The sequence below is a fragment of the Oncorhynchus clarkii genome, chromosome 21 (genome assembly GCF_045791955.1).
Source record: "Oncorhynchus clarkii lewisi isolate Uvic-CL-2024 chromosome 21, UVic_Ocla_1.0, whole genome shotgun sequence".
Classification (NCBI taxonomy): Eukaryota; Metazoa; Chordata; class Actinopteri; order Salmoniformes; family Salmonidae; genus Oncorhynchus; species Oncorhynchus clarkii.
In genome coordinates this window covers 34,255,021-34,281,319 of record NC_092167.1, presented here as the reverse complement: position 1 = coordinate 34,281,319, position 26,299 = coordinate 34,255,021, and the positions used below count along the sequence as shown (strand labels likewise).

At 44.1% G+C, this 26,299-nt stretch overlaps 1 protein-coding gene across 1 annotated transcript; it reads right to left on the bottom strand.

Annotated features, from left to right (window-relative positions):
• Positions 1 to 250: 250 nt before the first annotated feature.
• LOC139378941 (cholinergic receptor, nicotinic, beta 1 (muscle)) lies at positions 251 to 25,333 on the bottom strand. Its single transcript, XM_071121570.1, has 11 exons — positions 25,108 to 25,333; positions 23,224 to 23,357; positions 22,434 to 22,478; positions 21,785 to 21,894; positions 20,397 to 20,505; positions 19,019 to 19,163; positions 18,569 to 18,757; positions 11,568 to 11,791; positions 7,388 to 7,563; positions 1,405 to 1,552; positions 251 to 1,081 (listed from the first exon to the last, which is right to left on the bottom strand). Exons 1-11 carry the CDS (start codon positions 25,166 to 25,168, stop codon positions 935 to 937), a joined length of 1,488 nt encoding a protein of 495 aa, XP_070977671.1. The 5' UTR covers positions 25,169 to 25,333; the 3' UTR covers positions 251 to 934.
• Between the last annotated feature and the right edge of the window lie 966 nt (positions 25,334 to 26,299).

The following is a 26,299-nucleotide window of genomic DNA, read 5'->3' as shown; positions in this document are numbered from 1 at the left end:
GGGCCAAAATACCAGCAACAGTGTGTGAAAATCTTGTGAAGACTTACAGAAAACATTTGACCTCTGTCATTGCCAACAAAGGGTATATAACAAAGTATTGAGATAAACTTTTGTTATTGACCAAATACTTATTTTCCAACATAATTTGCAAATAAATTCATTCAAAATCCTACAATGTGATTTTCTGGATTTTTTTCAAATTGTCTGTCATAGTTGAAGTCTACCTATGATGAAAATTACAGGCCTCTCTCATCTTTTTAAGTGGGAGAACTTGCACAATTGGTGGCTGACTAAATACTTTTTTGCCCCACTGTACATACATATATACATACATATTCACATATACATGTGTGTGTGCTATTCTACTCTTGAATACAAGAATAAACTTCACACACACTAAAATACACAACAGATGACCAGAGGTACATATAGTATATATGCCAAACACACATTCTCACTCTGGTAAATTAAATGTATACACTTGGTATTTTATAGTATCTGGTTTTCACTGTCTTTATCCTCAAAACAAACATATAGCAATCAATAAATATATTTTTGTAAAACCATGGCCCCTATTCAGAAAGCATCTCACAATAGAAGTGCTGATCTAGGATCAGTTTAGCCTTTTAGAACATAATGAATAAGATTCCATCGACTGTGGGCTGATCCTAGATCAGCACTCCTACTCTGAGATGCTTGATTCCTACTGCCCCAGAACTACAGCAATGTCACACTTCAGCACAGCAGATATAGAAAAAGAAACCCTTCCATGTACAGTATAGAGTAGCTATGTCCAAGGCATGTAGAGGATCTCGCTATGCATGTCTGTTTTGGAGGCTGGGGCAACTGTCATGGCTTCTGGGGTTTCAGTGAGGTAAAGTTTGGGATCTTGTGTGTGTGTGTGTTCATGCATACGTGGAGTGTGTGTCCCACGTTAGGGGTACTTAAAGGGGTCGCTGGGGGTGTGGTTGAAGCTGGCGTCGGCGAAGATGCCCAGGGTTCCCACAGTAGTGAAGACCACAAAGATCCACAGGAACATGCGATCCACTACCATGGCTACATACTGCCAGTCTTCCTTCAGCTGGAGGGGGAGAGAGAGAAACAAAGAAGAGACAAAAGTCAGGAAAGTAAAGGGATAGAGAGAGAAAAGGAATCCATAACAGGAATAAATAGGTACGAGTGAAGGAAGAGAAATAGACGGAGCTATGGGGAAATGTACAGGCTAGAAGCTATAGACATCTAGACTTTCCCTTTCCTCTTAGACCCCTCTCCATCCACTCAGCCCATGCCCAGACCCTATATAGCTCTTCAATATTTTTCCAGAAGCTGGAGAAATTGTAAGGGAAACTAAAGACTTCAAATGAGAACGCTCAACCCAGGCAGGTCCCCCCACACAGCACTCACAGCAGCAAAGTCCTTCTCAGCCTGTAGCTGCTCAGCGATGTAGATGATGGCCTCGATGGCAGTCTTGAGCTCCGGAGGCAGAGTGAGGTAGTGGCTGGGTCCGTCAATGAACTTCCTCAGGTCAGTACACATGCCCTCAGACTGGTACCTAGACATAAACAAGATACAAATGTCCAATCCCGAATAAACTACTACTACCTCCTATTCCCTATACGCCTAGGCCGTTTCGTGGCTCTGGGCCTGTATTCATAGTGTCTCAGGGTGCTGGTATAGGACTAGTTTCCCTTTCTGATCCTAGATCAGCACCCATTAAAGCTGATACGCTTTATGAATAAGGGCCCTGAAGGCAATGATTGGTGTAGGCAAAACAGGGTACATTTCTGCCACGCTACTGTATCAGGGATTGCAAAGTGGACCTAAAACTTCAATCTTCTTATCTTTTCATATCTACAGAACTGCATAGTGGGAACAGGGGTTGATTTGAGAGAAAGGACGGGTAAGGGAGATAGAAGGGGTTAAAACTAGTCCAGATGTCACCACAGAACAAGCAGGCAGAGATGTGCAGACAGGCCCAAACTCCACAAAGCTCATCACTAATTAACCAGCCAGCTAACAACAGTCTGCACTTCCTTTCCCTGTATGTTGAGAGAGAGAGAGGAGAAGGTCAGATAAACTTCCTCTCAGCTTCTCCCTCAGCTCTTTAGCTAGACTGGGCCTTTTCCTGCTGAGATAAGGTCAGAGAAACTCCCTCTCCACTCCTCCTCACATTTTCTCCCTCAGGTCTTTAGCTAGACCGGAGCAGTTTTTGCTGACAAAGCTGTTCTGAAGAAGTGGGGTTGCCATGTGTTATGATGGGGTGCCGTGGGTTACAGAAGGTTACTAGCTATAACGATGGGTCGACACAGCTTTACTGCGAGTTGCCTTGAGCAAAGTGGGCCCTATGGGCCCTGGTCAAAAGTAGCGCAATATCTAGTAAATAGGGGCCATTTTAAACCTCTAATCTTTGACATATTGAGATTATTCTACTAGTGGACCAGATGTAGTCTCTTCTCTCAGGTGGCGGCATCCTAGCATCTGTTTTGTCTGAAACAGCCCTCTCAGTTGCTGTAGCCCTGGGGAGACTGGAAACTGTTAGTGTTGCAGTCCTCTGTAGCTACCACCAGGAGTCAGCATGGTGCTGTGTCTTTTAGCCTGGCTATGGTGTGGTCCTAAAGCATCTCCCGGGCAAACAGGCAGGTCTTCTATCGCTCTCTGTAGTCTATCTACTTGGTATTCCGGGCAAATCCTGGCTTTACAATGCAGTGGTGTGTGTGTCTCTCCCGGGCCGGCGAGGCGAGCAAATCACCACTGACCTCAGCAGCTCGTCTCCATCTCTGTTTTTCTGGGATGAGCTACCTGACTGAGGGGGAATAGACTCCTCTCTTCTCCTCCCTTCTCTTGGTCCCCCTCTCACAGCGTCACTTCATCAGGGAGATGTAGATGAGTAATCAGCGAGACTAATTAAACTAAGACCGGCCACCAACGGTGCCAAGACACACACTAAAACCAATTAAGAAGGCCAGGGGGGGCACAGGCTGTGTAGGGGGGGCGGAGGGGCGTGGGCAGAGAGATATTGCTGCCTCATCGAATCGCTCTAGTAGTCACCCCCCTCTCCTCCATCTCCGAATCGCAGAGTCCCCCCACACACACACCCACCCACGCACACCAGGTCTAATGTGTTAGAGGCGATTTGCGCTGATCATCATTATTTTAGCAATGATTTTCGCACTCTCCCTCTCACGGCCTCAAACTTCAATTCCCCTGTGAGTTGATTTAGAGCGGCGGGAGAACGTGCCTGTGGTTAATAAAGCTGTAGGTGCCTGCCTGCTTTTCAATGTGTGAGTGTGTGTGCGCTTGCGTGCCTGTGTGACTATGCGTGTGTGCGCTTGCGTGCATGGCTCTGCGTGTGTGTCTGTGTAAATGACCTCCAGGGAGGGTTAAAACATGTTCTCAGACACTAAGTTATCCATTAGGTCCTCATGGCAGGAATCCCTGGGGGGCTGCTCTTCCTCAGAACTGAATGAGTTAACAGTAAATGATGGTAGTTCACCTTAGGGGACACTAGCGAAAGTCAATGACCCCAGAGGTGAGTCGTCCCCAACAGACCCATGAGTAGAGGCTGTGGCTAAGTCTCAATTGGCACCCTATTCCCTACATAGTGCACTACTCGCGCTGGTCAAACGTAGTGCACTATGCAGGGAATAGGGCGCCCTTTGGGAGTCAGCCCAGGACAGTACTTTCACCAAGTAATCTGTGATAGAAGTTGCACCCCTATCTCACAGCCATCTTTACCACCAGAATGACAATTATAATTATTTTTTTTAAATCATTGAATTGGTGCAAGCATTGGCTGGAGGGAGTTTCCACCATTGTTAAATCCACGATGGGGAGAATAGGTACACTTAATATGGCCGCTGGTCCCATCTATCACATCACAGACACAGAAATCGAATGGGAATGTATATTCTAGAATGACCTTCAAATTACCAGAGAGATAGTTAGAGGATTCAACTTGGATATAACCCACTTTAGCATGGACATTGCCATTGAGGGCTTCCATCATTTTAAAGAAGTCAACTGGGTGGAGATTCCTATGGGTTGGGCGCGATCACCCAATGAGCAGAGCATTGTCTTCTTTAAATAGGGTGCTATCACAGAGTTTCTAAACCCAGAGACTTCCAGAAAGGCTTGCGAAACAGACCAGGCCGTGGCTTGGGGTTTGAGAAGTCAATGAAAGTGAAAAATTCTTCATTAGTTGTTCATTTTCTCTAAATCTAAAAGCCACGACCTAGATTCGAGCCGCTGTCTTAAAGATGCACTATGCAGAAATTGCTAAACCATTTGCTGGTTGCTAAAATTCTCATAGCCTAATTTCAGTTCATGTGACAAAACAAGCAAGTATAATGTAGAGCAGTGGTCATCAAACGGTCGATCGCGGGTCGATCTCCATGGCATTCCTAGTCGATCACCAAATATTTCTGTAAAAAAACAAACAATGATAAAGCCTTGCGTTCCTAGTTAAATTTATTGCCCTGTTGACAGTAGGTGCACTTGATTCAGCAGCCCTAGCGCCGGGGAAGTCAGTGTTCCCATTTTATGAAGGTAGAACTCCAGCTACCCGGCAGGCCCAGAGAGCAAATCAAGTGAACCTATAGGCCTTACCGCTGGCCAACCAGTTAGCTTAGATCACTGTGTCTGTAGTTTCCTAGAGCCACAGACTTTAAAAAGAAACCTCAAATGCACAGCAAAGTTGATACTGTGAGATTTCAAAACCATGACTAGAGAGACTCAACGAATAGAGCAAAGAGCAGCTGTTTTTTATGAGTAAGTTCAATGTTGAAGTTGTTTCCAGCACTGTCAACACTCTGTTAAAGCCATAAAATGCGTGTTCTCCCTACTTCCACTCACACTACAACCAGCACTGTAATAGGAGTAACCACCATGAATTGGTGCATGAGGCAGAAATAATGCAGTGCAACTTGAGATTTGCTACCAGCTGGAAGACTGCGTCCCCTTTTCTCAGCGGAGGGAGGGAGAGCGGAGGGACGGTGTCAGTGAGGTGAGAGGTAGCCTCACCACTGCTCCCTCCCTTAGTGATGGGCCATTCGCAATTTGCATATTGCGACTGTTTTTTTTATAGCTCAATGTTATTCTGCAAATAAGTTACAAAATAATTATCTGAGGAGGGTGAATGTTCACTGCAGAAACAATACATAGCGGGGAAAGCACATCTGGTCCACAGTGATTATTTTCCACTGCGTAAAAACAAAAGAAATGTACAGATCTAATATTTTGGCCAGGTAAAAATGTATTTCAATACACATTTCACGATCTGACATAATGGTAGCCTGCCTTTTGGGATTTACATTGGAGATGTGACATTTTTTTCATGGTTCTAGATTGATTTTAAAACCTCTTGGTGTTAGGGGGCAGTATTTTCATTTTTGGGAAAAAAACGTTCCCTTTTTAAACAAGATATTTTGTCAGGAAAAGATGCTAGAATATGGCATATAATTCACAGCTTTGGATAGAAAACACTAACGTTTCCAAAACTGTAAAGATATTGTCTGTGAGTATAACAGAACTGATGTTGCAGGCGAACGCCTGAGAAAAATCCAATCCGGAAGTGCCCCAGGTTTTGAAAGCGCTGCGTTCCAATGACTCCCTATTCAGCTGTGAATGTACCATCAACGAGCTTACACTTTCTACGTATTCCCCAAGGTGTCTACAGCATTGTGACGTAGTTTTACGCATTTCTGTTGAAGAATAGCCATAGGCGGCCACATTGCGTAAGTGGTCACATGGTGGCTCCGAGAGAGATTCTCGCGTAAAATACAGGAGGTAGCCATTATTCCAATCGGTCCTAGTGAAAAACGAATTGTCCCGACGGATATATTATCGAATAGATATTAGAAAAACACCTTGAGGATGGATTCTAAACGTTTGCCATGTTTCTGTCGATGTTATGGAGCTAATTTGGAATATTTTTCGGCGTTGTGGTGACCGCAATTTCCAGGCGATTTCTCAGCCAAACGTGAAGAACACACAGAGCTATTTCAGAGCTACTACAAAAATAATATTTTGGGAAAAAATTAACATTGGCTGTCTACCTGGGAGTCTTGTGAGTGAAAACATCCAAAGTTCATAGGTAAACGATTTAATTTGATTGCTTTTCTGATTTCCGTGACAAGGTTGCCTGCTGCTAGCAAGGCATAATGCTATGCTAGGCTATGATAAACTTACACAAATGCTTGTCTAGCGTTGGCTGTAAAGCATATTTTGAAAATCTGAGATGACAGGGTGATTAACAAAAGGCTAAGCTGTGTTACAATATATTTCACTTGTGATTTTCATGAATAGGAAGATTTTCTAGGAAGATTTATGTCCGTTGCGTTATGCTAATTAGTGTCAGATGATGACAACGGTCCCGTTCACGGGATGGGGTGTCACTACAGGTTAAGCATTTTGAACGAAGAGCCGTTTGGGAGCCTGCTCAATGAAAATACTCTGAAAGCCCATCACTACCCTCACTCCCCTCACACTGACCATCATATGCAATCAGTCCAGTAAAAAAAAAAAAAGTTACATTTTATGCTCTCTCAGCTGTGCCTCACAAGTAATACAACAAATGATCTACTACACATACATTTTTAAAATATCATATCAAAATGGTCTGAGAAGAACATTGGCAGGGCAATTCAAGCGTAGCCAATATGCAGTTATAATGTATTGGGCCTATAGTCTACTGCACAAACCTCATTGCTACAGCACTGTTTTTAATTGGTTAATGTTGCATAGGCTCATTTTAAGTCATGTTTTAAAAACAAATCTGAGCGGTAGATCTCGGCTTGCATTTGGACTCAAAGTGATCTGGACTCAGAAAAGGTTGGTGACCACTGGTGTAGAGAATAATTCATTGTACCCTCCAAACCGCTGAGAAATATATTTTCAGCTGTTTGAAGTTGCTGTACAAAACCTAAAGTTTGCATCGTTTACTTTAGGTTTTGTACAGCAACTTCAAACAGCTTATATATATATATATATATATATATAAAATACACATTTCTATGTGAATTTGGTCAGGTCACTATCGAGGGAGTGCCTTGATTTGACGGCCTGCACATGCACAGTTCGATGAGAGACGACTGTTAGAGCCAATGACGTCAACATTGCCATGACATAGCCTACAAGTGGGATTGGGGACTGCTATTGGATTTACTGCTACTACAGGTGGCGGTAAATCACCAATATTAGCATTACACTTTTTTCAAAAACAAAATAAGAAAATTGACTACTATAAAATGAAGATTGCCTCAATGGCACCACCCATGCTGTTACAGATGCCATAATGGCACAGATACAAAATTAGACCTCTTTTCATCTCTTTGGTGTTGGGTTAACATTTGACCCGCTCCCCAGTGACCTGTAACCCCTGACCTCTCACCTATTGGGTTTGGGGAAGAGGAAGCAGGTGTTGGGCTTGCGTATGAAATACTCGTCAGCAGCGCGGCTGATAGCCATATTGTTCTTCTCCCTCCTGGGGGGCTGGTCCAGGGAGAGGGGCATCTCCACCTTGGGCCGCAGCATGCCCAGGTAGGGGGGCAGCATGTGGATGAAGATCTGGGAGGGGAGGAAAGGAAAGGGAGGAAGGAGCGAGGGAGGGGAGAAGGGAGGGCTTAGCACAGCAGGCAGCGTAACATTGATTGAACTATAGAAAAATGCCTTGTTTTTTTACTGCATGGGGGTAATCATTCAAAGTAATATTCAGTGATATTCATGGTTTGAACAACCTTCATGGCTTTCCAGAGACCTACTGTCAGTAATGAATGTTTCAGTGGATATGTCTGTAGAAATACCTTCAGAAATACCATGAATCAGCATGTTATTATCAGCAAGGCTGTTGACCAGCTGTTGCTTCCGCTAACTATACTTGTATCTCGTGTGTGCGTGCGTGCGTGCGTGCGTGTGTGTGTCCGTGTGTGTTTGCCTCTCTTTCTGAATGGCGGCAGGTAGCTGGTTCAATTACCTGAGCTGACAAGGTGAAAAATCTGCCGATGTGCCCTTGAACAAGATACTTCACCCTAATTTGCTCCAGTGGCACCGTACTTCTATGGCTGACCCTGTAAAACGTTCGGCAAACTCATTCCACGGAGGGCCAAGTGTGGGTTCTCTCCTCCCTTGTACTCGATTGATAAATGAAGGTCACTGACTAGTAAGGAACTGCCCTCACCTGGTTCTCTAGGTCTTAATTGAAAGGAAAAACCTAAAACCAGCAGACACTAGGCCCTCCACGGAATGAGTGACACCCCTGGTCTAAAACAACACATTTCACTGCACCTATCAGGTGTATGTGACAAGAAAACATCTACATACACTGTGTACAAAACATTAGGAACACCTGGTGACTATCGAGGTGAAAGCTATGATCCCTTATTGATGTCACCCGTTAAATCCACTTCAGTCAGTGTAGATAAAGGAGAGGAGACAGGTTAAAGAATGATTTTTAAGCCTCGAGACAATTGAGACATGGATTGTGTATGTGTGCCATTCAGAGGCTGACTGGGCAAGACTAAATAGTTACGTGCCTTTGAACGGGGTATGGTAGTAGGTGCCAGGCGCACTGGTTTAAGTGTGTCAAGAACTGCAACACTGCTGAGTTTCACGCTAAACAGTTTTCTGTGGGTATCAAGAACGGTCCCACCACCCAAAGGACATCCAGTCAACTGTGGGAAGCATTGGAGTCTACATTGGCCAGCATCCCTGTGGAACGCTTTCGACACCTTGCAAAGTCCATGCCCCGACCAATTGAAGCTGTTCCGAGAGCAAAAGGGGGTACAACTCAATATTAGGAATGCCAAGAGAGTGTAAAGCTGTCAAGGAAAAGGGTGGCTACAAGGAAAAGGGTGGCTTTTTGGTTACTACATTATTCCATGTGTCATTTCATAGTTGTGATGTCTTCACTATTCTTCTACAATGTAACACTATATAGTTGGAAGGCTACTGTCCACCACTCCAGTGTCAGATATACACTCATTGAGTTTGCACTAAAGCCGACCTTCTCGTTCTGTGTGTGTGTGTGTGTGTGAACGTGTGCTTGCATTTGTGTGCGCGCTTGTGTGTCCACTCAATCACTCCGACACACAAGCCAGCGCTTCATGTGTGTGTGTCTGAGTGAACACACCGTAGAAAACTATTTTTTGCATGACTGAGTCTCAATGCCTCAACCCTCTCATTCTCAAAAGTAGTCGTATCAGGGAGGAAAATTCAATCAGGTGCCAGTAGAAAAGCTATTGGGGCAACGGACTGGGAGCGTCCACATGCGTCTGTTTGCAGATAATGGGGCTTAGATATGAGAGAGAGAGAGAGACCGTGTCCGAATACCCGTACTTGCATAGGCATTTTTGGTATGCGAAAATGGAACGTTTTATAGTATATGACATTTCTAAAACATAGTATACTTTAAATGCCAGGATGTCACTCATTTTCGTCAAAGCTGCCAAGCGCCGACATCAGAGCGAGAACTATCAGACAAGCAGCGCCTGCCAGCACACACACACACACGGATGAGCACACACACACACACACACACACACACACACACACACACACACGAGTACGCACAAATGTACACAGGCACATGCGCCAGAGGAACACACCAAATAAAACTCTCCCAGCTTGAGATAACACATTTCAACTAGACGAGCAGTAGGTTAAGAAGAAGGAGGATGTAGTATGTACTGCTTGGCGTCTCTCTTGTTTTTCCTCAATCCATGGCCTTAAACAACCCCAGATTTCACTCATCTTTACCGGAGTTCTGTTACATCATGCACAGTATGAGGCTATGTATTAGTCCACCGTGGTCAGTGTGTATCAGAGGTGGCTGGCGGGAGGAGAAATCAGAGGACAGGCTCACTGCTATGCCTGAGATTGATGAATGGAAAGGGCTTGATACCATTCTATTTACTCCATTCCAGCCATTACAATGAGCCTGTCCTCCGATATCTCCTCCCAACAGCCACCTCTGATGTGTATCTAAAGAAGGGGACTGAGCCTCATAGACGACATACTTTCTGGAAACAGCTACCGTTTCAGAATGAGGGGTACTGTAGCTCTGCTGGTCTGTCTGTCTGTCTGTTGCATGGGCATAGAGGTGTCCAAGAGAATGACATCACTCAACAAGGTCACAGGACTGAAGCTAGAGACAACCCCAACCTGACGGCTGAGCTGAGAGATATGGGTTTGGAACAGAGAGTGGAGCTGAGGTACATGGAGGCCAAACTGACAGCCGGTGAGATGGAGGAACTGAAGAGAGAATGCCGTGTTAGTGAACAAGGTGGTCGAGCAAGGAGTGGTCTGAGCATCACCAAGACTGAACTGCAGAGCCACAAGAACCCAGTGGATCAACTGAGAGGAGAGGTGGAGGAGCTGAAGAGAGAGAGAACGCAGGCCTTCTCTGCTGCTTTAGGCCACCCAGTGGGCCCTTTCAATGCTGACACCTCTCTGGTCTACACCAATGTCCTCACTAACATTAGTAACGCCTACAGCCCTGATACAGGGCCTTCACAGCACCAGTGAGAGGGGTCTACTAGATCAGATTCATTGGTATGGACAACCGTATAATGGCGGCAAACAACTACAATGATGGACACAACCAGTACTGTATGTATCCAATGCAGTGATTCTGTTGCTGGAGAAAGAAGACTCCATACGCCGGGACTCGGTATGTTTATTGAAATCAGCCTGTCTTCAGTGGCTTCCTGCTGTTTCCTATGTGATGGGAACACCATATCTGAGGTTTAACTGATTTCAGTAGATGTCACATTGAAACTCTAAGTGCATTCCTGAATTTGACAATAAAGGCTTTTTAAAATCACTCTCTCTTCTTCACATAAACAGACACACGAAGTGTGGACTAAACCACAATGGTCATAAGCAATTAAGGCTAACTGTCATCTTTGATCCAATGTGTGATGTCACAGTGAGTAACAAGCATATCTGGTAGTGATCTCTGATCTCTGCTATATCCAATTTCATTTAAATACAGTCAGCTCAGGAAGTAAACTGACATTCCAATTACATTATTTCTCAGTGCTTGCTACTCACTGTGACATCAATACTTTTCAAATTGTATAATATATATATTTTAGGGGGGGATTTTGAATTTGTTTACTTCTTGTATTGGCTGAATTTAAATGGAATTTACCACAACCCTGGATATCGCATTTCACTCTGTCCTATGTGGCATTCCCCATTCACTGCGAGTACACTGATATGCTAACCAGCTAATGAATAGATCCTGTCAACGGGTCTCTCTGCTCAGGAAGGAGAACTCCTCAGTTGAATATCTTCTAGTTGTTGATGTACACGCACTTTTAGAGGAGGGAAAAGAGGAGGAGGAACAGAGGGAAAGGCACGTATGGACACACACACACACCTTCCCGCCTGCCTGAGACTCCCTTTAGAAATCTTTTTCTTCTATCGTTTTCTTCTGCATTCCTCCTCCGACCATCATAAATATTTTTTGCGTTTTCATCGTATCAGTTTCTATGAGGAAAGGAAGGGAGAGAGGAAGGCATTTCTTGGGGGGGGGGGGGGGGTCCTACAACAGGGATGCCCAATCTCACCTTGCGGACCCACATGGGCATGTGGTGTGTGGAGGGGGACCGGTGGTGCAGGTTGAGGACCACCACACTGAGGATGACTGAGACGGTGACCAGGATCATGGTGAACATGAGGTAGTTGACAATGATGGGGACACCCAGGGAGGTCTCGGGGACCTTGTCAGCCAGCAGCAGCAGGAACACAGTCAGGGTGAGCAGAACGTTGATGGACAGACCCATCTTCTCACCTGGAGAGAGAAAGGAGGACACACAGAGAGATAAATAGATGAACAACATACAGAACAAATATTTTACACATAGGTTAGAGATGACACACACACAGACGAGCGAGAGATCTATATATACACACTGACATTATACAGAATTGATATTATACAATTTAGATATGGATACACACACACACTTTCTTTCCCCCACACACACCCCATCTCCTCCACCCTCCTCCCGTCCCCAGTTGCTACCAACACTGAGGACACACAGCGTGAGTCCTCCCGTGGTCAGGTTAATGCGGTGCACAGCGGATATATAAAGCCTAATAGGTTATTAACAGAGGAATTATCCCCCTTTAAATCATTTGTAACATGTCCTTAGTCTGGCCTACTGAGCTTGTGTGTGCAAACGAACGTGCGTGTGTGTAGTTAGTGAGAGGAAGGGAGAAGACAAAGGGGATTGATTCTGTGTGTTAACAGTAGCTGGCCCATTATGTAATCCATCAGCTAATGACTTGTAATGGGGGGGGGGGGGGGGGGGGGGGGGGGGAATTCATCTAACGTTCACTTTCTGGGGAGGCAGGGAGCCCTAAAATAGCATATCGTCAAAATCAATCAATTGCAGCACATTTTTGGATTCATTCAGCGGTTTTAACCTGATTAAGCACAATACCATTTTGAAATTTTATGTTGAAAGTTCCATTTATATTCCTAAAACGTATGTGGAAAAATGTTGCTGTCACCGCTTCCTGTTGACAAGACATATTGATAAAAAGCCCAATGTCAAAACACAGTTTTAAAGTGTCAAAAATCAATAGCCAATATTCAGAAACAGTTTGTGATATATTGAAAATCTCAACATAAAATGTACAATCTACACACACATGTGCAACAATAGTAATCAAATTACTTATCAAATTACCGTGCACCTTGTAAAGTGCACACGCACCAAAAACCCTGTTGCTTTGACAAGTGGCAATAAATCACTCATCGATTGAAACCAACTCAAAACTCACATGGAAACGGGATATATTTTTACATCAGTGGTTAGAGGACTACCTGCAGAACACAGTCCACTCAGCTACATTATGGAACGTAGCATACTGATACTGGGGTCACCAAAACAGAAAGAGAAGTGCAACACTGTTTTGTCAATCACTAATTGATTATCACGTTGAAATCAATCACGCAAGAGGGGAGAGGAAGTTCCACATCCTGATAAAACTAACACAGCTCAAAAACCCACACGGAATCTGGGAATAATGGGTACATCACTGGTTAGAGGACACTTTGTGGAAGACGGCTAGCTCCATTTTGAAGTGTTGCATTTTGATTCAAGTGGGTCGCCAACACCATAAGTGTAACGCAATCCTTTTTTTATGAATCCCTTCCATGGATATCACGCTGAAATCGATAGAACAGGGGGCAAACATTCAAAAGCCACACGGAAACGTAATAACCTACACATGATTGGTTAGATGAGAACTTGTAGAAGGCTTATATCTACAGTTGAAGTCGGAGGTTTACATACACTTAGGTTGGAGTCATTAAAACGAATTTAGACAAGCACATTTCTTGTCAACAAACTATAGTTTTGGGAAGTCGGTTAGGAAATCTACCTTGTGCATGACACAAGTAATTTTTCCAACAATTGTTTACAGACAGATTATTTCACTGTATCACAATTCCAGTGGGTCAGAAGTTTACATACACTAAGTTGACTGTGCCATTCGGAATTTTGGATGAAAAGCATGCCCAAATTAAACTGACTGCAACTCGTCCCAGAAGATTTGGATAGAAACACTAAAATAATGTCTGAGTATAACAGAACTGATATGGCAGTTCACGAGCTCTATGGCTTCCTCAACATGTGACCAGTCTTTAGGCATTGTTTCAGGCTTTTACTCTGAAAAATTAGGGAGATACAGCACTTTCAATCAGTGGCCAGTGGAAATCTCCATTCATCAGCCATGCCCCCTGATCATGAACGCGCCTTTCTTGTTTCTCCTTTCCTATTGACAAAGCTTTTGTCCGGTTGAAATATTATTTATTATTTATGACAAAAACAACCAGAGGATTGATTTTAAACATAGTTTGGCATGTTTCTACTAACTTTTATTGTACTTTTTAAAAACGTTTCATCTGGAATTAGTGCACGCGCCTTCTGCAGTCGGATTACTGGACAAAAAGCGAACAAAGAGGAGGTTTTTGCTCATAAAGAGGGACATTATCGAACAAAACAAACGTTTATTGTCTAACATGGAGACCTGGGAGTGCCACCAGATGAAGATCAAAGTTAAGTGATTAATTTGAATGCTATCTCTGACTTTTGTGACACCTCTCCTTGTTTGGAAAATGGCTGTATGGGTTTCTGTAGCTAGGATTCAAAGTGTGCTTTCGCCGTAAAGCATTTTAAAAATCTGACTCAGCGGTTGCATTAAGGAGAAGTTTATCTATAATTACATGCTTAACACTTGTATCGTTTATCAATGTTTATGATGAGTATTTTTGTTATTTGATGTGGCTCTCTGCACTTTCACCGGATGTTTGTTTGAGAATGCATTTCGGACCATAACGCGCCAATGTAAACTGAGATTTTTGGATATAAATATGAACATTATCGAACAAAACATACATGTATTTTGTAACTGAAGTCCTATGAGTGCCATCTGATGAAGATCATCAAAGGTTAGTGATTAATTTAATCTCTATTTCTGCTTTTTGTGACTCCTCTCTTTGGCTGGATGGCTTTGTTTTTCTGTGATTAGGTAGTGACCAAACATAATCGTTTGGGTGTGCTTTCACAGTAAATCCGTTTTGAAATCGGACACTGGTTGGATTTACAAGAAGTTTATCTTTAAAATGGTGGATAATAATTGTATGTTTGAGGAATTGTAATTATGGGATTTCTGCTGTTTTGAATTTGGTGCCCTGCAATTTCACTGGCTGTTGTCGAGGTGGGATGCTAGCGTTAAACAGCTTGGAGGTTAAACAGCTTGGAAAATTCCAGAAAATGTCATTGCTCAAGAAGCTTCTGGTAGGCTAATTGACATCATTTGAGTCAATTGGAGGTGTACCTCTGGATGTATTTCAAGGCCTACCTTCAAACTCAGTGCCTCTTTGCTTGACATCATGGGAAAAATCAATAGAAATCAGCCAAGACCTCAGAAAAAAATGGTAGACCTCCACAAGTCTGGTTGATCCTTGGGAGCAATTTCCAAACGCCTGAAGGTACCACGTTCATCTGTACAAACAGTACGCAAGTATAAACACCATGGGACCACGCAGCCATCATACCACTCAGGAAAGAGACGCGTTCTGTCTCCTAGAGATGAACGTACTTTGGTGCAAAAAGTGCAAATCAATCCCAGAACAGCAAAGGACCTTACTTCCAAAGTTGTGGCAAAATGGCTTAAGGACAACAAAGTCAAGGTATTGGAGTGGCCATCACAAAGCCCTGACCTCAATCCTATAGAAAATGTGTGGGCAGAACTGAAAAAGTGTGTGTGAGCAAGGAGGCCTACAAATCTGACTCAGTTACACCAGCTCTGTCAGGAGGAATTGGCCAAAATTCACCCAACTTATTGTGGAAAGCTTGTAGAAGGCTACCCGAATCTTTTTACCAAGTTAAACAATTTAAAGGCAATGCTACCAAATACTAATTGAGTGTATGTAAACTTCTGACCCACTGAGAATGTGATGAAAGAAATAAAAGCTGAAATGAATCATTCGCTCTGCTATTATTCTGACATTTCACATTTTTAAAATAAAGTGGTGATCCTAACTGACCTACGACAGGGAATTATTACTATGATTAAATGTCAGGAATTGTGAAAAACTGAGTTTAAATGTATTTGGCTAAGGTGTTGGTAAATTTCCAACTTCAACTGTATATTTTGGAATGACGGGTGTTGATTTCGGGAGGCAGCCATCACAGATCAGGAACCATAACCCTTTTTCTGTTAACTTCAAGGAATCACGACCCGTCATAGGATATCAACATCGTCAACGGTTGGCTGCCATATAAGTGATAGTTTGACTGTCAAATCAGTGAATTGGTATGTGGTCAGCAACTTTTACAGAGAGACCGACCCACATTGTCAGTGCCATTTGAGAAAGAGAATTACAGCTGCGTTTTAAGTCTCATATACTTCTCACCAATTTAACCATCTAGGAGATCAAATAAAAACAGGCCCTCTATAATAGAGCGTCCATTGGGACAGTGAACATTTAACGTCCCGACTAAAATTGATATAAGCAAGTGACGTAACAAAGTTGCTTAAAGGACACAATTTTTCACACCTTAAGGAGTGGGTTTGTGGCCTTTGTTGTCTCTGCAAACAGGGAGTACACATGCATGTGTGTATGAGACCTTGAGGAGGGGGGGGGCATAGAGAAGCAGAGAGCTGAACAGAGACAGAAAGAGACTGTCTTTACATACAGAGCCACAGGGACCCGTGCTTAAACGTGTCCTTGTACTGTCTGTGTGTTGTGCTGCTACGCTACAGTGCTATCACAGTGTGGCCAAACACCCCCCCCCTCTCTCTAACTCCCCTCCTACAGAAGCCTTGGGTCCATAAAGAGAAACATGTTCACAGGTAGGTGGGTTTTAACAAGCTTTTTTAGTGTTGAAGTGTGTGTGTGTGTGTGTGTGTGTGTGTGTGTGTGTGTGTGTGTGTGTGTGCTTGCGTGTGTCTTGGAGCCTGAAGGAACATTCTATGTTCGTGGTCACCCATGAGAGGCTGTGTGTGTGTAGGAAGACGAAGGTCATAGGAAAAACACACAATTTCTGCACAATGAGAAACTCTGTGATAGTTAGCCTGGTCTTCCACTGTGCCATAATATACATTAGAAATTGGGTGGTTCAAGCACTGAATGCTGATTGGCTGACAGACGTGATATATCAGACTGTATACCATGGGTATGACAAAACATTTATTTTTACTGCTCTAATTATGTTGGTAACCAGTTTATAATAGCAATAAGGCACCTCGGGGTTTGTGATATGTGGCCAATGTACCACGGCTAAGGTCTGTGTCCAGGCACTCCGCATTGCGCGCAAGAGAAGCCCTTAGCCGTGGTATATTGGCCATATACCACATCCCCTCGTAGCTTATTGCTTAAGAATGCCAGACCCGTAGCACTCATGTCTGTAGCCATGAAATGCTTTGAAAGGCTGGTAATGGCACACATTAACACCATTATCCCAGAAACCCTAGACCCACTCCAATTTGCATACCGCTCAAACAGATCCACAGATGATGACATCTCTATTGCACTCCACACTGCCCTTTCCCACCTGGACAAAGGGCACACCCACGTGAGAATGCTGTTTATTGACTACAGCTCAGCGTTCAACACCATAGTGCCCTCAAAGCTCATCACTGAGCTAAGGATCCTGGGACTAAACACCTCCCTCTGCAACTGGATCCTGGACTTCCTGACGGGCCGCCCCCAGGTGGTGAGGGTAGGTAGCAACACATCTGCCACGCTGATCCTCAACACTGGAGCCCCTCAGGGGTGCGTGCTCAGTCCCCTCCTGTACTCCCTGTTCACCCACGACTGCATGGTCAGGCACGACTCCAACACCATCATTAAGTATGCAGATGACAACAGTGGTAAGCCTGAACACTGAGACAGCCTATAGGGAGGAGGTCAGAGGCCTGGCCGGGCAGTGCCAGAATAACAACCTCTCCCTCAACGTGATCAAGACAAAGGAGATGATTGTGGACTACAGGAAAAGGAGGACCGAGCATGTCCCCATTCTCATCGACGGGGCTTTAGTGGAGCATGTTGAGAGTTTCAAGTTCCTTGGTGTCCGCATTGCCAACAAACTAGAATGGTCCAAACACACCAAGACAGTAGTGAAGAGGGCACGACAAAATCTATTCCCCCTCAGGAAACTGAAAAGATTTGGCATGGGTCCTCAGATCCTCAAAAAGTTTTTACAGCTGCAAAATCCAGAGCATCTGGTTGTATCACTCACTGCCTGGTACGGCAACTGTTCAGCCTCTGACCGCAAGGCACTGCAGAGGGTAGTGCGTACAGCCCAGTACATCACAATGCACAATGACTCTGTACCGGTACCACCTGTATATAACCTCGTTACTGTTATTTTCACCGTTTTTTAAAATTTCTTTACATAGGTATTACGTAAAACAATGGATATTTTTAAAACTTAAATTGCACTGTTGGTTAGGGCTTGTAAGTAAGCATTTCACTGTAAGGTCTACACCGGTTGTATTCAGCGCACGTGACAAATAAACTTTGACTTGATTTAGCAGACGCTTTTATTTGACTTATGGGTGGTCCCACTACCCTGGCGCTACAAGCACCATACTCTACCAACTGAGCTTCAGTTGGACCATACTACAACAGCAGGCTAATTTTAAAACCTGTATACCGATCTATATGGTTCTATAAATTAATCTGTTCAACCTACTATTAAATATCGGCAATCCTGTTTTAGGATGAATATCATGATGAACACGGCAATATCAACATAGACATCCACTCCTTAAATGTATTCATTTCACTCATTCTATAACTCATTCTCTCTGCTATATTAGAAGGAGTTGCACCTAATGTCTGTCTTGCATTACACCCCTAATAGTTAAGGTTAGTATTAGAGGATGCTAAACTGATCCTGAATCTGTGGCTCACCAGCTTCAAGGTTAGGGTTATGATTAAGGTCGATGAGGCTAAACTGATCTTAGATCTGTGCCTATGTGTGGTGAGCGCTCTAGTACATAAATCCATTATTATTACACTGATCCTAGACCTGTGCCATCTCACCAGCGTCGGGCGGCAGGTAGAAGTTGAAGATGGCTATGCAGGTGAGGAGGATACAGGGGATGATGATGTTGAAGACATAGTAGAGAGGCTTCCTCTCGATGATCAGGTAGAAGGTGATGTCTTCATACAGGTCCTCACGGATCTCATTCTTCCTGCTGGGCTGGTGGCGGATGTACCATTCACCACTCTCTGGGGACAGTGGGTGTTTGGTAACATAATGAAAACGTATCCAAAACAAAGTCTTTTTTTTTTTTGTGAACACACACAGCAATGAAGATTGTTTTAATCATCAGTGTTCTAATCTCTTCTCTAGCCCTGGTCTCAAATAGTATTTGTGTTCTTTCAACACACACATTCGATTGTTTCCATTGTGCCAGCAGGACAACTCCATCTAAGTGCAGCTGGAGTAGTTGCACGTTTGTGCGAGGGTGCGTCCCCTCGTGTCCTCACCACTGAAGCCCCCGTCGTATTGGATCTCTTTGATCTCGTTGCCCTGGTCATCCAGAGCGTGCTGCAGGTCCACCTCTGATGAGTCGTAGGTGTAAGACTTGAACACCATGGTGCAGTTCTGCCAGTCAAATGGAAAGTACGTCACCTGGACACATGAAACAGGAAGAGGGGATGTTAGGGTCACGGCTAGAAGGGATCCAGCTTTGTCAAATTAACGTCAGATGTAACTTTTGGTAGCAGGTTAGGAAAACTTACGCAGCAGGTTAGGATCATTTACATAGCAGGTTAGGAGAATTAGGTTAAGGTTAGAAAAATTCAACTTGAGGTTAGTTTGACAAAAGGATCCCTTCTAGCCGTGACCGTGTGATGACAAAAAGAGAGAACAGACACACAGAGAGGGTAAAAGTAACGGCAACAAGCGTGTGTGTTTATATGCATGTGTGTCTGCGCGCGTGAATGTGTGCGCACCTGCATTCAGTGTGTGTGTGTGTCAGTGTTTCCGCTGCAGTCACTTAGCTGTGGCGCCGCACCACGTCAAAAATCATTGCCGACAACGACCCCAAAATATGGAACATGAAAGAAGAAATTGTTTCTGCCGAGGCGCACTTTGAAGATGCTAGAACTCTCCATATTTACTTTTCCTCTGCAAACAAAACGAGTAATGAATAGAAAAATCAGACAACCTCAGAATAGATCTATTTACCTAGTCGGCACGTTGTTGGTTGGAGAGAGAAGTACAGGCATGTTTTACCCAGGTGGGGGTTACCCCAAGTTACCCTAACAGGTAGACCTATATTATATTCACTGTGCTCATGCAAGTTATTTGGGACATGAAATGAATCAATAGGATGCTAACTAGTTAAAGGATGCAGATGGGCAACCCCATGCTTCAGCCTATTCATTTATAGCCACTATGCTGCATCAGTTGGGCTATGATAATGCTTATACCTGATAATATGGACCCTGCATGGTCCAATATGTTACAATTATTTTAACAATTAACAATTTCTGGAGGTGAAAATCATATTTTAAATGGAGTATGATGTCCTTTTAAAAAGTCACCAGAAATGAGTTTCTCAGTCCTTCTACATAATAATGGGGGGGGGGGGGGGGGGGGGCGACGCTGGGCCAATTGTGTGCCGCCCCATGGGTCTCCCGGTTGTGGCCGACTGCGACAGAGCCTGGACTCGAACCAGGATCTCTAGTGGCACAGCTAGCACTGCAGCGCCTTAGACCGCTGTGCCACTCGGGAGGCCTGCGACACATCTTTAAATAAAAACTAGGGTGTATGTGTGTGTCTTCGCATCCATGTATGAATGTGTGCGAACCTGCATTCGGTGTGTGTGTGTACGTCCATGTGTGTGCATGTGTGTGTCACCTTGACCCCACAGGAACTACAGAAGAGGGCAGGGGGAGACCAGGTCACCCTCCCACTACTATAGGCCTGGACAGCGACATGGAGGGCCACATCAAACACACCATCATTACTGCAGAGAGAGAGAGAGGGGGGGGGGGGGGAGGTGCAGAGAGAGCGACAGAAAAAGAGACAAAGAGAGAGAGACAGAAAAATACCATTCTCACTGTAGATTAAGTATCCTGTCTAAAGGGCTGTAAGAAATAAGCTTGCAGTTCCAATTAAACTCATAATGCAAGATACAACAGAGACATCACCACAATTAGACAGGCAGATTGAGCATGCAGTACTGCAGTCTACACGGCATGGTTTTATAGGCTTGGCAATATGCTATTGAAAGCTCGTCCTTATGGCTAGGGCCCCTCTAAAACCCTCTCCCTGTTTTCAGAGGTAATATGAGAAACATTGAGCACCCTCTCTCTCACACACACACAGACGAGTGCACACACTTGCACGCACGCACACACACACACAAATAGGTGGAGCTAAACTCTTGTAAAAAAGGGTTCCAAAAGGGTTCTTTAGCTGTCCCCATAGCAGAACCCTTTTTGGTTCCAGGTAGAACCCTCTGTGGAAAGGGTTCTACGTGGAACCCAAAGGAGTTCTACCTGGTACCAAAAAGGTTCTACCTGGAACCAAAAAGGGCTCTGCTATGGGGACAGCCGAAGAACGTTTTTAGGTTCTACGTAGATCGCACCTTTTTTTCTAAGAGTGTTGGAGAGTGTGTGTGTGTGTGCTTGCTTGTATGTGCGTCCAGCTCCACTCCCCACTCCTCTGTGGTTCTGTGTGAGTAGGTTCCCAGCTGGAGCGTTGTCTGAGCGGTGCGGTGCCACTGGCTCTGTTATTGGGGAGCCGCGCTGCCTAATTGCCTATAAAGCAGTGATGAATGAACGGAGCAGAGGGGATATTTACAGCACAGTTAATGGGAGCCTCCACACTGACTGAGCGAGTGTGTGTGTGTGTGTGTACGCTGTCCTGACTGACCCATCCAGGTTCTGCCAAAACTATTGCAGTTAACTTAAAAGACATGGTGTTGAATGATAATGGCCAGGAGCAGAAGCCATCAAAATAGCCAATATTCTCAAAAAAGCTTTAGGACACAAACCTTAGCTTTTTAGTATCTAAATGACTGAGACCACTAACATTATGTTATTCATTTTGGAATTGGAACGTCAGTATACTTCCTGAATTTAAATGGACACCCGGGTAACAATATATACCATTTCAAATATGCTTTTATCCAAAGTGTCTTTTGTATGGGTGGCCCCAGCGGGAATCAAACCCATGTCCCTGCTGTTGCTAGTGCAATGCTCTACCAACTGAGCTACACAGGAGGAATAACAGGTTCTTACTTGTTGATGAGGACGATGTCAGGCAGCCAGACCTTCCCAGCAGGAAGTCGCATCACCTCGATCCCGTCATTGTCTTTAGGTTTCCAGGAGAGACGGTGGTCTGTCCACTCCTGATATCACAGCGATGTGTGTGTATGTGTGTGTGTGTGTGTGTTGGGTTTAAGTTTCAATGATTTAAAACAGATGGAAATATCCCGAGAAAGACAGGATAGAAAAAGAGGAGGGAAGAATGTGCGTGTGAGCGGGAGAAACAGAGAGAGACGGAAGGGATAACTTTCTGATTTGAAATCTAACCACTTCGTCATTTGATCAATTTATTTCACATTTTCCAGCTAGTGTCATTAACTATAGGGAGCACAATATTGCGGTGCATTTGTCCATGAATAATATCAATAACATTTGCATAAGTTTTTCATTTTGCATAAACTGTGTATTATTATTTCAAGTGTTCTCACTGGGTGCATGATTTGTATTGCGGTGTTGTGTGTGTTGACATTTTAGCTTTATAAAGCTCTGCTGATGCACGGAGAAACGTTTTACATGCAAATAAAGTTATTGAATTGGAGCCTGGGTCAAGGTAGACTGAATAGTAACATTAAAGAAAGAGAGAAAGAGAGAGAGAGAGAGTACAGTTTGTACAGACACTTACCAGGTTCATGATAACAATTGTGCTCATCTCTTCTGCTTTCATGTTCTAGGGAGAAAGAGCACACAGTAAGGTCGTGGTGCATTATGGGAAGGCCCTCCCCTACAAGACAGTGTGGATGTCTGCACTCCTTCTCTCTCTATACCTGAAACCAGAGAGGGGTAGTGTTTGGAAACAGGTGTACAGTGGGGATAAAAGGGGTGAGTTGTTGGGGTTTGTGGTACAGTACGTAGAAGTCACCTAATGATTATGATTAGAATGCCGGTTGGGTAATCTGATTTTAGATCTGTGGTGAAAAGCAGCAGTGAATGGGGTTGGGGTGATTGTCTCTGACCAGGGGCACATAGTTGCACTGAGCACAGAGAACCGACCGGCCAGGCGCTGCTATTTAAAACCTGCAGAGGAATGTCAGCTAGCTAGACAGCTGTCCTGACCTAGCAGAGAGAGGAAAGGAGATGAGAGGGGGAGAGGGAGGGGTCTAGCTAGACAGCTGTCCTGACCTAGCAGAGAGAGGAAAGGAGATGAGAGGGGGAGAGAGGGGGTCTAGCTAGACAGCTGTCCTGACCTAGCAGAGAGAGGAGAGAAGAAGAGGGGTGGGGGGGTGGGAAGGAGGGGTGAACCATGTAACTCTCCCTCTATCACCTGATCTCTACATAGGGCTATCACTTACTCATTCACTTCCTGTAACACTTTGGATGTGTCATGTTCACTGGTATGTTGATGGAATGTTGCCAGTAACGTAGTGGTTAGTTGTTTGTGTGTGAGTGCGTGTTTGTGTTGCGGCACCCCTTACCAGGCTGACGAAGGAGGAGAGGATCATGCCAATCCGGACCACCACCTTGGCGCCAGGTGAGGCCGTAGGGCGAACCTTCAGGTTGTAGTTGTTGAACAGGGCTTTCATCAGCTGCTTCTCCCCCTCCGACGCACCTGAAGGGGGAGGGAGGGAGGATGGGACCATAGAATGACATAAAATGCTATAATATAATATACAGTTGGAGTCAGAAGTTTACATACACTTAGGTTGGAGTCATTAAAACTCTTTTTCAACCACTCCACAAATTTCTTGTTAACAAACTGGAGTTTTGGCAAGTCGGTTAGGACATCTACTTTGTGCATGACAAGTCATTTTCCCCAAAATAATACTCTACTATTATTCTGACTTTTCACATTCTTAAAATAAAGTGGTGATCCTAACTGACCTAAGACAGGGAATTTTTACTACGATTAAATGTTAGGAATTGTGAAAAACTGAGTTTAAATGTATTTGGCTAAGGTGTATGTAAACGTCAGACTTCAATTGTATCTGGATTGGTTAATTGATTGTGCTGGAATATAAGCCTATACTTTGGTGGCTCGCCAGGACCAGCCACTCCTGGCATGTTGTGGAACAGTGCCTTAACCTTCTGCACCTCACGCCTCTGAAATATTCTTATACATTTTTTGTCTACCAAAAAGAGAGAGACATATACAAATAATATTTGAAATCCTTGCCATTGCAACAGACAAGCTCAATCAAGCGCAGCTGAAATGTTTGAAAATATTTCAAATCTGAATTGAACCCAGGTCTGGAGAGAGTGCAAGCCCCTGTATAACCAGCCCGGTGGCCTTGTAAGCGTCTAACCCTTAGCCACGCCAAACTGTCCAATATTGCCGCAGGGTAGCACTTCCATGCATAACTACTGTTTTCCCCTCTTCCTCTGAAGGTTTCACAGCATTTATAAAATGGCCAGTTTTGGAGGCAGCAGCATTCATCATGTGGCCCTACGAACCAGTTGCCCAGCAGGACCGCCTCTGACAGGGACAAATTACAGCCATCACACAACCAGGCACCTCCATTAGCCAAGCACAGGAAGGGACAGACAGATGGGGAGCCGGGAGGGACTCAGACAGTTGTTAAGCGTTTAGTGCCTTTACCTCTCCCATTTAGCCTACACCACGTAGGCCTCGAAATCAGGTAGGATGTGTGAGTAGAACGTATTTGGAATAAAAGTATACACCAGATTTCTATGTGAGCTCATGACAAAGGCCACAGTCACTTGTTATTCAGTGGCCTTTTAACTGTACAGAAATGATAGGATAGATAGCTGAGAGTAGAGGCAGTAATGAGTCCTTCTGTATAGATGCCAGATGCCACACACACACCTCCCCTCAAACGAACTACAGACAGCTGGGTGGTAAAAAAAACTTTTTTTTAAATTGTAGAAATTACATTTTTTTTAAAAACACCATTATGGACCTCTCCTAATTATAAACCTCAATCATACTGATATGGTCTGGGGTGGTTTCTCCTGGGGAGTTTCTGAAGACAGGATTCCCTGTCAGGATTTCACATTGGAAATAGGTTGTGACTCATATGCAGGCAGTAGCCGAGGCCTAAATAATGCAGTTGGTCTGTTTTTTTTGTTGCTCCAAGTACTTCTCCTATTGATATATCTTGTAATAATCTTGTAATTTAAATCATATCTGTATGATGTCATCACGTCAGACTGATTTTATGGTTCACTCACTGCTTGAGTTGCGCAAAACTGCACATAGTAAAGTGCATGTTTTAGGGGAACGCGCATAAAATAGCCGGCCCATCAACACTTGACAACAATTGAAATAAGTAGGTATTTTCAAACTACATCAACCGTGAGTTACCATACCTCCACAACTCTGTTTCTGAAGTCCCACTTACCTCCCACCGCGTATAGGCCACACAAGCAACATAACAGCAGGAGCAAGTCCAGGGCCCTCATGTCGACCCACAAACCGACAGGCCTTCAAAACAGTGAGTATTTATACTCTTTTACACGACAAATATCAGTTATTATACAGTTTGTGCGGTGTAGTTCCTCGGTCTCCTTGTAAATCCAGAGTGTTGCTGTCTGTCAGTCAGGCAGCTCGAGTTTACTGCTGTCTGCTCAAATTACCTCCACGTGAGCGGGGGCACTGTGTCCACCGGGAGAGTCCGTAGACGACTTGCACTGGAGACGCGCGGATTTGATTCAGATTCTCATATAAAGTACCAGTCAAACGTTTGGACACACCTCATTCAAGTGTTTTTCTTTATTTTTACTATGTTCTACATTGTAGAATAATAGTGAAGACATCAAAACTATGAAATAACACATATGGAATCATGTAGTAACAAAAACAGTGTTAAATTAGATTCTTCAAAGTAGCCACCCTTTGCCTTGATGACAGCTTTGCATACTCTTGGCATTCTGTCAACCAACTTCACCTGGAATGCTGTTCCAACAGTCTTGAAGGAGTTCCCACATATGCTGAGCATTTGTTGGCTGTTTTTCCTTCACTCTGCGGTCCAACTCATCCCAAACCATCTCAATTGGGTTGAAGTTGGGTGATTGTGGAGGTGAGGTCATCTGATGCAGCAATCCATCACTCTCCTTCTTGGTGAAATAGCCCTTACACAGCCTGTAGGTGTGATGGGTCATTGTCCTGTTGAAAAACAAATGATAATCCCACTAAGCGCAAACCAGATGGGATGGCGTATTGCTTCAGAATGCTGTGGTAGCCATGCTGGTTAAGTGTGCCTTGAATTCTAAATAATTCACTGACGGTGTCACCAGCAAAGCACCATCACGCCTCCTCCTCCATGCTTCACAGTGGGAAGCACACATGTAGAGATCATCCGTTCACCTACTCTGTGTCTCACAAAGACACAGCGGTTGGAACCAGAAATCTCACATTTGGATTCATCTGACCAAAGGACAGATTTCCACCAGTTTAATGTCTATTGCTCGTGTGTCTTGGCCCAAGCAAGTCTCTTCTTCTCATTGGTGTCCTTTGGTATTGGTTTCTTTGCAGCAATTCAACAATGAAGGCCTGATTCACACAGTCTCCTCTGAACAGTTGATGTTGAGATG

Bases quoted from the DNA above. Each gene is read 5' to 3' on its own strand.
- LOC139378941 (XM_071121570.1), bottom strand. From the start codon at position 25,168: ATGAGGGCCCTGGACTTGCTCCTGCTGTTATGTTGCTTGTGTGGCCTA. The intron at 18,758-19,018 runs GTGAGGACACGA...CACTGTCCCCAG, and splicing joins ATACGACGGGGGCTTCAGTG to AGAGTGGTGAATGGTACATC. The intron at 7,564-11,567 runs GTGAGATTGGGC...CTCCCCTCCCAG, and splicing joins TGCCCATGTGGGTCCGCAAG to ATCTTCATCCACATGCTGCC.